The sequence below is a fragment of the Sceloporus undulatus genome, chromosome 6 (genome assembly GCF_019175285.1).
Source record: "Sceloporus undulatus isolate JIND9_A2432 ecotype Alabama chromosome 6, SceUnd_v1.1, whole genome shotgun sequence".
In the NCBI taxonomy this organism is placed as follows: domain Eukaryota; kingdom Metazoa; phylum Chordata; class Lepidosauria; order Squamata; family Phrynosomatidae; genus Sceloporus; species Sceloporus undulatus.
Window position 1 is genome coordinate 100,959,049 of NC_056527.1, and position 10,963 is coordinate 100,970,011.

The following is a 10,963-nucleotide window of genomic DNA, read 5'->3' on the forward strand; positions in this document are numbered from 1 at the left end:
TGAATCCATTCATCTATAGCATGAGAAACAAAGAGATCAAGAGTGCTGTGTGGAAACTGTTCAACTTCACAGTTATCTGTAAAATAATTTTTTAATTTGTTTTATAAGAATACCATGTTATAATCTTTACAAATGAATGATTGCATCATTTAATTATAACATTGCAGTATAAACACTTAATTTCCCACATATATTAATTCTGTAACACACACTATTTTTTGAGCCATGTATCCTTTTCTCGGTATCATTTTTCTTTTCATATACATCTACCCTTTCTATGGCTAACTGAGAAATAGCACCAGTCAGGTTCACTTACATCAGTATGGCATAGCTCCATCATGCCTTGGTTCCAGCACTTCCATTCCAACTGGCCTTGCTTTGGAGAGAACAGAAGACAGCATCTGCTGGATTTGTCCCATCTCCTTCTGTCATCCCCTTTTAATTGTGTTTTGTGTCTTTTAAAAAAATTATTTTAAAGCTGGGGAAAGGGAATTGTCAAATTAAGAATTTCTAAGATACTCTTGGAATTTGTTTCACTAAAGGACTGGAAATAAATGCTTTAAATAAATATTTTTTTTAAAAAATCACATGGGATGTTTACATATTAGGATGTTTACTGATCTATACTGAAATCTATATGAATTTTTTAAAAAATCAGGTTCATTCACATCAGTATGGCATAGCTCCATCATGGTTTGGTTCTGGCACTTGATAAGAAGCCCCATCCATTCCAACTGGTCCTGCATTGCCATCTGCTGGACTTTATCCCCTCTCCTAATGTCATCCCCCTTTCCTTGTGTTTTTTGTCTTTTTTTATTGTAAAGCTGTGGGCAGGGATTTGTCTAATTAAGATTTTTTAAGATACTCTCAGAATTTGTTTCACTGAAGTACTGGATAATTAAATAATGATAATTTAGATTATGATTCCTCAGGACCATCCATATAACAATGCAAAAACCTTGTCTTATGCTCCTTCCATCTTAATCTAAGGTGGTGAGGCTTCCTAACTCAATTGGAGTTGATTCTCCAATTATGTTGAGCAAAAAATCTCAACCCCACAAGTTGCAAGGATGCTGCTGACAGGTGTGAGTCACTGCATAAATGACCCAGTCCTAGGGACAGAGAAGACAGGTTTCTTAAATAAATTTCAGAATAAGAAGATTTAGAGGTTAAGACGTGAAATATGTGGAACTGAGAATAGAAAATAAAGTTCCCATGCATTTCATAGGAGGAGGAGAGAAAACATGTAAATATGCATTGTAGTTAGATCTGACCAAAAAGTTCGGATTCTCATTGAAAACTAGAATTATGTGTTCATCTTTTCTCAGTCTTCCTTGAAGGATGCAGAGATGGAGAAATTCTTTTCTCACTAAATACTTGTCTCACTCATTCTTTTCTCACAAAGTATACAGTACTTAACTAGGTTATGTCGAATGGCCAAAGCCTCTGCCTCATTTGCATCAATCAGAAGCAGGAGGATTATTTATTGATAGTAGTCATACTGTGCCATTGAGTCAAAAAGTCTCCCATAGCAGCACACACCAGATATCACTGGGCAGAGAGAACTGGAAACACCAGTCTGTTGCACCCCAGTCAATGAGACAACAGACCTCCATTGCTTTCAGTGGATGCTACCTGATAAAACAGGATTGGAGAACTTTTACAATTGCCACAATAGTGCCACATGCATGAATATGTTTTCTTTGTGAGTACAAATCAGTTACAAATGATTAACTCTATAACTATTGTCATCACAATATTACATCCAGCCAGCATTTTAAAAATGCAGCTCCTGAAACAAAATGGTAGCTCTGTGTTGACCTCTTTCTCCTTCACTGTCTATAGAACTGGAAGTTGGTTGCATGATATCATTCACTGTGCATTCATTTTCCCATGCCTGTTGAACATCATTGATTGGGGGCTGGGACCATATGGGCAAAATACTGGCTGTGAAAACATTGTTATATGTGCTTCAGCTCAACAAATTGTGAACGAGTAACTGGAAATTCAACAGTGTTTTTTTCTATAGCAATCCCGAGGAATTTTTCAGTTTGTTCAACCCACAGTGTCAAAGAAATATTTATTTTGAATCACAGACAAATTGCATATGGTTGCATGCAGTTAAATGGCATTATCGTCTCCAATTGTTTTTAGTGCAGCACCTCTCCAATTTAAAGAACTGCTGTTACTAACACACATACGTTGCATATGAATGTTTAACCCTTTGCTTGCTGCAACAATTTCTACCCTCAACATTTTCCACCCAGTGTGCTGAGGACAAGAAAAATTTTCACCTTTAGGAATCCTGCATGAGCAGCTTACAAATTGTTAATTAGACATTTCCCTCCCTTCAGGTTTACAATCCAAAGAGACAAGACACAAAAGAAGAGAATGGCAGTGGGGAAGGGGGAAAGTCCAGCAGATCTTCTCTCCCTCGGAGGCCTGGACCAGGGCAGATGGACTGGAGGGAGGGCCCTTCATCATACTCTGATTTGGCCCAATTAGAGAAGGCATTGAGCCTACCTCCTGTCTCCCTAAGAAGCCAGGATGGAGTCAGATGCCTTGTGGGAAGGCTCAGTTTCTTTAGGGAGGCCTGATGGCATTGTGACAAGTGTCCCCTTTCCTTCTGTTGCACATGATGCTGTCACATCAGTTCTGTACGTGACATGTCTAAACTACTTATTTCCATCCAACCAGGCATTGGATGAATTGACTCAATGCTGAGTGAAGATAAAACTGGGGGAGTTCAGGGCAATAGAGGGCTTTATATCTACTCAAAGGTCAATCCTTCTGCCCAGGATTGGGATGGGACAGAATCATGTTGGAACATACATTTCCTTCAAATGTGTATGTAAATATTCCATCTTGCAGCCACTCCTTGGAGCACATCTCATGCACAGATCTCAGACTGGTTCTGAGTGAACTTGGGCAAGTCACATGCTCTCAGTCTCAGGAGAAGGCAAAGGCAAATCTCCCCTGAACAAATCCTGCCAAGAAAAACCCCATGATAGGTTCACATTAGGGTTGCCATAAGACAGCAATGACCTGAAGACACACAACATCTGTGAGTCACAAGGGGGCGGAGCTAGCAGACTAGCTTTATATACCAACTTCCAGAGCCTTCCAGAGCAGTCCGGCCAGAGAGAGGAGAAGGAGAGGATCTGCTTGGCAGCCATTTTGAGACCGTGTGCTTGAGACCGTGTGCTCATTGCTGAAGGGGAGGAGCTTCTGTGAGTCACATCTGTGAGTCACAAGAGGGCGGAGCTAGCAGACTAGCTTTATATACCAACTTCCAGTTTTAGTTTTAGTTTTCTTTAACTCTGCTCCAGTGGCATCAGGTTAGGATCAGATATTGAAACAGAACCTTCCCTTTAAGTGTAAGATAGCAGCCAGTACATTCCTTTAAAGAAGTATTCCCACTAGATTGACTGTTATATTCATTACTAAAGACTTTGCAGTATGGACAGCGAGGGATCTGCTGCAGTTACCTGCAACTCTTGTGGGATGTTTCTCTTCTTGCCTACAGAAGTCAAGAACTTCACATGCACCAAGTGCAAGTTGGTAGCACTCTTGGAGGAGAAAGTGCAGCAGCTGGAGTCCAGAGTAGCTACACTTCAGCATATTAGGGAACAAGAGGATTTCCTGGACACAATAGAGCTAACCATCTTGGATGAGTACCACGCAGAGGAAGATGCTAGGGTGGAAGAGGTCACTTGCCAAACAGAGGAGGCAGACAGCTGGAGGAATGTCACAAAGAGAAGTAAGCCAAGAAGGAATTGTTTGGGGAGCTTGCAGCTAGAGAATTGATTCGAAGCTCTTTCCCATATCAAGGAGGATGAAGAAGAGCAGCATGGACAGACTTCAGGGACAGAGCAGGGGAGCCTGAGAGTCCCACCCGAGGGAACAGTCGCTGCTAAGCCTCGGAGGAGGCGTGTGGTCGTAGTGGGGGACTCCTTGCTGAGGGGTACAGAAGTAGTGATTTGTAGGCCTGACAAGATGTCTCGAGAGGTGTGTTGTCTTCCAGGTGCAAAGATCCGGGATGTGACAGAGAGGTTGACAAGACTGGTCAAGCCTACTGACAAATACCCCTTCCTTTTGGTCCACGTGGGAACTAATGATACTGCAAGACACAGCCTTCAGAACATCAAAAGGGATTACAAGGCGCTTGGTAGGAAGCTGAAAGGAATGGATGTACAGGTTGTCATCTCGTCTCTTCTGCCAGTTGAAGGGCATGGTCCAGGAAGGGAGAGGAAAATAGCAGATGTGAACAACTGGCTTCGCAGATGGTGCCGCCGAGAAGGATTTGGATTCTTCGATCATGGGCTGCGGTTCCATGAGGAGGGACTTCTTGCAACAGACGGGTTGCATCTCACGACAGTTGGAAGAAATGTTTTTGCCAACAGTCTCAAGAACTTGATCAGGAGAGCTTTAAACTGAGTTCCGAGGGGAAGGGAGACAATATTAAGGAAGGCGAAAGGGATGGCGAAAATAGTCAAACTGACACAGAGGAAACAAGGCAAACAGTGCAAGGACCCAACAGTGGGAGGCAAAAAAACTTGCACAGGCAGCAAGTAAAAGGGAACCATGGTCTGCGATGTCTCTACACTAATGCACAGAGCATGGGAAATAAGCAAGATGAACTCGAACTTCTAGTACAACAAAGCAAATATGATATAATAGGCATCACTGAAACCTGGTGGGATGAGTCTCATGATTGGAATGTGGAAATAGAGAGGTATAACCTTATAAAGAGAAATAGGCCAAACAGGAAAGGAGGAGGAATAGCACTATATGTCAGAGATATTTATACCAGTGAAGAGATCCTGGACATCAATCATGGAAGCCAGGTGGAGAGCATCTGGATAAGAATCAAAGGGGAGGGAAACAACAAGGATGTTACGGTGGGAGTCTACTACAGACCCCCAAGTCAGACTGAGGAATTGGATGATATCTTTCTAGAACAGATGACCACACAGTCAGAAAAGAGAGATGTAGTAGTGATGGGCGACTTCAATTATCCTGATATTTGCTGGAAGTCAAACTCAGCAAAATCCTCAAGGCCTAGCAAATTCCTCACTTGCCTGGAAGACAATTTCATGGTCCAAAAGGTGGAAGAGGCAACAAGGGGGTCAGCTATTTTGGATCTGATCCTAACCAACAAGGATGACTTGGTTAATGGGGTGCAAGTGGTGGGATCATTAGGTGGAAGTGACCATGTTCTCCTGGAGTTTGTAATACAGTGGAAAGGAGAAGCCAGGCATAGTCAGACACGCATCCTAGACTTTAGGAGAGCGAATTTCAGTAAACTTAGAGAAGTATTGAGGGCGATTCCATGGTCAGAAATACTAAAAGATAAAGGAGTTCAGGACGGATGGGACTTTCTCAAAAGGGAGATACTGAAGGCACAATTTCAAACAGTTCCAGTGAGAAAGAAAAACGGGAGGTGTCTCAAGAAACCAGGATGGATGACTAAGGAACTTTCAACTGAGCTAAGTTTGAAATGGAACATGTATAAGAAATGGAAAAAGGGGGAAATCACAAAAAAGGAATTCAAAGAAATAGCAGTCATGTGTAGGGGTAAAGTCAGAAAAGTTAAAGTGCAGAATGAACTCAGGCTTGCTAGAGAGGTTAAGAACAATAAAAAGGGCTTTTTTGGATATGTCCGCAGCAAAAGGAAGAAGAAGGAAACGGTAGGGTCACTGCGTGGAGAAGATGGCAAAATGCTAACAGAAGACAGAGAAAAGGCAGAATTACTCAACACCTTCTTTGCCTCAGTCTTCTCAGAAAAGGCAAAGGGTGCTCAACCTGAGGATAATGGAGCAGAGGACAGAATAGGAGAATTTCAGCACAGAATAAGTAAAGAGATAGTAGAGGAACACCTTATTAATCTAAATGAATTTAAGTCTCCGGGACCAGATGAACTCCATCCAAGGGTATTAAAAGAACTGGCAAATGTAATATCGGAGCCATTGGCAATAATCTTTGAAAACTCCTGGAAAACAGGAGAGATCCCAGCAGACTGGAGGAGGGCAAACGTTGTCCCCATCTTCAAAAAGGGGAAAAAAGAGGATCCCAACAATTATCGTCCAGTTAGTCTGACATCAGTACTAGGAAAGATTATGGAGCAGATCATTAAACAGAGAGTCTGTGAACATCTAGAAGGCAATGCCATAATCACAAAAAGTCAACATGGGTTTCAGAGAAACAAGTCATGCCAGACAAACCTAATCTCTTTCTCTGATAAAATTACCAGTTTGGTAGATGAAGGGAATGCTGTGGATATAGTATATCTTGATTTCACTAAGGCCTTTGACAAGGTTTCCCATGACATACTTGCAAACAAGCTTGTAAAATGTGGGCTAGACAAAGGAACTGTTACATGGATCTGTAATTGGTTGACTGGCTGAACCCAAAGGGTGCTCAACAATGGCTCCTTTTCATCCTGGAGAGAAGTGACCAGTGGGGTCCCACAGGGCTCTGTCCTGGGCCCAGTACTATTCAACATCTTTATCAATGACCTGGATGACAGAATTGGGAGCATACTTATCAAATTTGCAGATGACACCAAATTAGGGGGAATAGCTAATACCCCAGAGGACAGGATCAAGATTCAAAATGACCTGAATAGACTAGAAAGCTGGGCCAAAGCTAACAAAATGAAATTCAACACGGAGAAATGTAAGGTATTGCACTTAGGGCGGAAAAATAAAATGCACAGATATAGGATGGGTGACACCTGGCTGAATGAAACTACGTGTGAAAGGGATCTAGGAGTCCAAGTAGACCACAAGTTGAACATGAGTGAACAGTGTGATGCGGCAGCTAAAAAGGCCAATGCTATTTTAGGCTGCATCAATAGAAGTATAGTGTCTAGATCAAGAGAAGTAATAGTGCCACTCTATTCTGCTCTGGTCAGGCCCCACCTGGAATACTGTGTCCAGTTCTGGGCACCACAATTCAGAAAGGACATTGAGAAACTGGAGCGTGTCCAAAGGAGGGCGACAAAAATGGTGAAGGGTCTGGAAACCATGCCCTATGAGGAACGACTTAGGGAGCTGGGGATGTTTAGCCTGGAAAAAAGAAGGTTAAGAGGTGATATGATAGCCCTGTTTAAATATTTGAAAGGATGTCATATTGAAGAGGGAGCAAGCTTGTTTTCTGCTGCTCCAGGGAACAGGACCCGGAACAATGGATGCAAGCTACAGGAAAAGAGATTCCACCTGAACATTAGGAGGAACTTCCTGACAGTTAGGGCTGTTCGACAATGGAATGCACTCCCTCGGAGGGTGATAGAGTCTCCTTCCTTGGAGGTCTTTAAACAGAGGCTGGATGGCCATCTGTCAGGGATGCTTTGAATTGGATTTCCTGCATGGCAGGGGGTTGGACTGGATGGCCCTAGTGGTCTCTTCCAACTCTACGATTCTATGATTCTATGATTCTATGAACACACACATAAATGGTGTAGTAGTTTGAGTGCTGGACTAGGACACTGGGAGACTACACTTTGAATCCCCACTGTGTGACTCTGTACAAGTTTAACTCTCTCAACCTCAGAGAAAGGTGATGACAAACTTAGTCTGAAAAAAATACTGCCAAGAAAATCCAGTGATACGTGGGTCTTAGAGTTGACATCGGTCAGAAATGATTTGAAGGTACATGACAACAACAAATGAAATGTTGCAACAATCCTCACATGCATCACTATCCTCTCCCTGTCCATTACCTGACTGCATTGAGAAGATAGGAACAAGGTGAGTTGGGGAGGAGCACTTTCTCCTCCTCTGAGAACTACTTCAAAAACTGTCTGGTTTATGAGTGTTCCAAGTGTAAGCAGTAAAATGATGAAAGTATTCATTTTCCACTGAGAGTACAAATAATGTGATAAAGGCATCCCTGGTTCAGACTTTCTGCTAAGAATGCTTAGAGAAGGGGGACCAAGAGCAAGGAAAAGCAGAGGTCCAATTATATTTTCTGATCAAATATGCTATACTCCAGGGAGTAAGATCTCAAGAAACTAGAAAGGCCTTAAATGAGGCTCCTAATCAGGCACATGAAGCAATTATTTGCAGCTTGGAAGTCACTCTCTCTTATTGTTACTTATGATGTGTTCCTAATACTTAGTGTAGTCCAAATGACAACAGCACATCTTTTGAAAATTATGTCACAGGAAGAGTTGGGATGAGATTATGACTGGACTCACATACAGTTGCTCCCATGGAAGCTGAAGGGTAAGCTGACTCAGATGCCAGTCTGTTGAGCTCTTGCAGTGGTTAATGCCTGATACGTCAGGACTGGAGCAGGAGACACTACTAGGTAAGTAAAGTGTTCTTTAGTGATCTAGTTAGCTGATCTAGATTCTTGACCATATTTTCTTACTTGGATATCAGAAATATAACCTGACCCCAGGATAGTAATGTTTTAAGAATATTTATATTACGCATTGTTTCTAGTAGTGTTTTATGGATGATATTTTGAAATATGTGTATACTTCTAAACTTTGGAGGGTGATCTCATTTTCCAGGGAACTCTGTCCTGGACCAATATTGTCTTTGCCTTTAGATTTCTGGGTTTTTATTCCTTTATACATATTGGCCTGAAATATGTTGCTAGTGGTACCTAAAGTTGAGTCAGTGGGATTTACCTATATATTGATTTAAAATTCAACAATTCATTTCACGAGTCTACTCTAATTGGGACTAACTAACAGGATTAAAGCCAATGCTGATTGACTGAAATAAATGATTATGAGGCAAAACAGATGGGTCAGAGGAAGTGGCCAGAGATCGCTCCTGCCCTGAGTGCTCCATGACCACTGCAGGATCATGACAACCAGGCATGATAGTCCTGCGGGCACCCACTACCATGGTCCTGAATGAGCTGCAAAAAGGAGCAGTAAGAAACTACTCCTATCACAGCAGATTTTGAGTTGTGTTCGAATGGCTTCTGAGTGATGCAGAGGCATGCCCTATCCCAGATCGGAATGACAGCAACCCTGTTTGAGGCTTATGTTATGTTATGAATATGTGTTCTGTTTTCATTCTTTCATTTAATGCTCTGGATGCCTCTTGGTTGTAAGACTAGGGTATTCATATTAATGCTAATATTAATGAATTCCTATCATGAAATCTTGGACAAAACAGTCAGTTGCAATTGTTTGCCTACAAATGATCCAGAAAAAGAAGAGGGAGCAGAATTCATTATTAAATCAAGGAAATTAAAAATTTATCAGCAGATAAACTGTATATTAATAAAGACTTCTCCTCTTCTTCCATCTACAGGTAGTTTACAAGGACTAAAGACAACATGAGCAACCTTACTTCTGTGTCCACTTTTCTGCTGCTCCAATTCTCTGACGTTCGAGAGCTGCAGTTCCTCCAATTCTTCGTGTTCCTCGCAATGTACCTGATGGCAGTGACAGGGAATCTTCTCATCATCATTGCAGTTGCCCTTGACCACCACCTGCATACTCCTATGTATTTCTTCTTATTCAATTTGGCCATGATTGACCTTGGAACAATTTCAGTGATAGTACCAAAATCTATGGCTATGTCTCTGAAGAATGATAGATCTATTTCTTATTCTGGGTGTGTTGCTCAAGTTTTCTTTTATTTCTTCTTTGCGTCTTTGGAGTTAGTTGTGCTAACTATAATGGCATATGATCGCTATGTTGCAATTTGCAACCCACTTCAGTATGAGAGAATTATGCACAAGGGAGCCTGTCTTCAGATGGTAGTCATTGGGTTCATGGCCAGTCTTTTGTATGCCACCATACATACTAGTGGCACGTTTGCCATCATCTTCTGTTCTAATACTGTCAACCAGTTTTTTTGTGATATCTCACAGTTACTAAAACTCTCTTGCTCTCGCATTTATCTAGTGGAAGTCGGGTTTCTTGTCATAAGTTTTGGTATAGGAGTGGGATGTTTTATCTTTATTACTATAACATATAGCTATATCTTTACCACAGTTCTTAGAATTCCTTCTGTTCAAGGTCAGAAAAAAGCCTTCTCTACTTGCCTTCCCCACCTCACTGTTGTCTCCTTATTGATATTCAGTAGTCTCTTTGCTTATGCAAAGCCTCCCACTGGTTCTTCTTCTACTCTGGATATAGCCTTTGGTGTGGTATATACTATAATTCCTCCCATGCTGAATCCGTTCATCTATAGCATGAGAAACAAAGAGATCAAGAGTGCTCTGTGGAAACTGTTCAACTTCACAATTATCTGTAAAATAATGTTTTAATTTGTTCTATAAGAAAACAATTTTATAATGATTGCAAATGAATGATTTTATCCTTTAATTATAGTTCTGTGGTATAAAGATTTCATTATTCCACATATATTAATTCTGTAATACACATTATTTTCTATGCTATCTATCTTTTTTTTCAGTATCATTTTTTTCATGTTCTTCTACCCTTTGTATGGCTAACTGAGAAATAGCACAAGTGAAGTTCACTTGTATCAGTATGGCATAGCGCCATCATGCCTTGGTTCTGGCACCTGATAAGATGCGCCCTCCATTACAACTGGCCTTTCTTTGGCCTCTAGAGAGAGAAGAGAAGCAACCATCTGTTGGACATTATCACCTCTCCTACCGTCACCCCTTTTCCTTGTGTTGTGTGTCTTTTTTATTGTAAAGCTGTGCACATGAAATTGCCAGATTAAGAATTTCTAAGATACTCTTTGAATTTGTTTAACTGAATAACTGGAAATAAATGCTTCAAATAAATACATCTTTAAAATCACATGGAACAAGAATTATATTGGGATGTTTACAGATCTATACTGAAATCTATATGTAGTTTAAATAATTACAAATTTCTGATCATGATTCCTCAGGGTCATCCATATAACAATACAAGAACCTTTTCTCATGCTCTTTCCAGCTTAATGCAAGGGGTGAAGCTTCCTAACTCAATTTGAGTTAATTCTCCTGTTATGTTGTGCAAAAAATCTCAACC

General features: G+C 41.1%; 1 protein-coding gene across 1 annotated transcript; it reads left to right on the forward strand.

The window, feature by feature from the left end:
• The first annotated feature begins 7,736 nt into the window (after window positions 1-7,736).
• Window positions 7,737-10,242, forward strand: LOC121933749 (olfactory receptor 14I1-like). Its single transcript, XM_042473740.1, has 3 exons — window positions 7,737-7,751; window positions 8,168-8,313; window positions 9,279-10,242. Exon 3 carries the CDS (start codon window positions 9,304-9,306, stop codon window positions 10,240-10,242), a length of 939 nt encoding a protein of 312 aa, XP_042329674.1. The 5' UTR covers window positions 7,737-7,751; window positions 8,168-8,313; window positions 9,279-9,303.
• The last annotated feature ends 721 nt before the right edge of the window (window positions 10,243-10,963 follow it).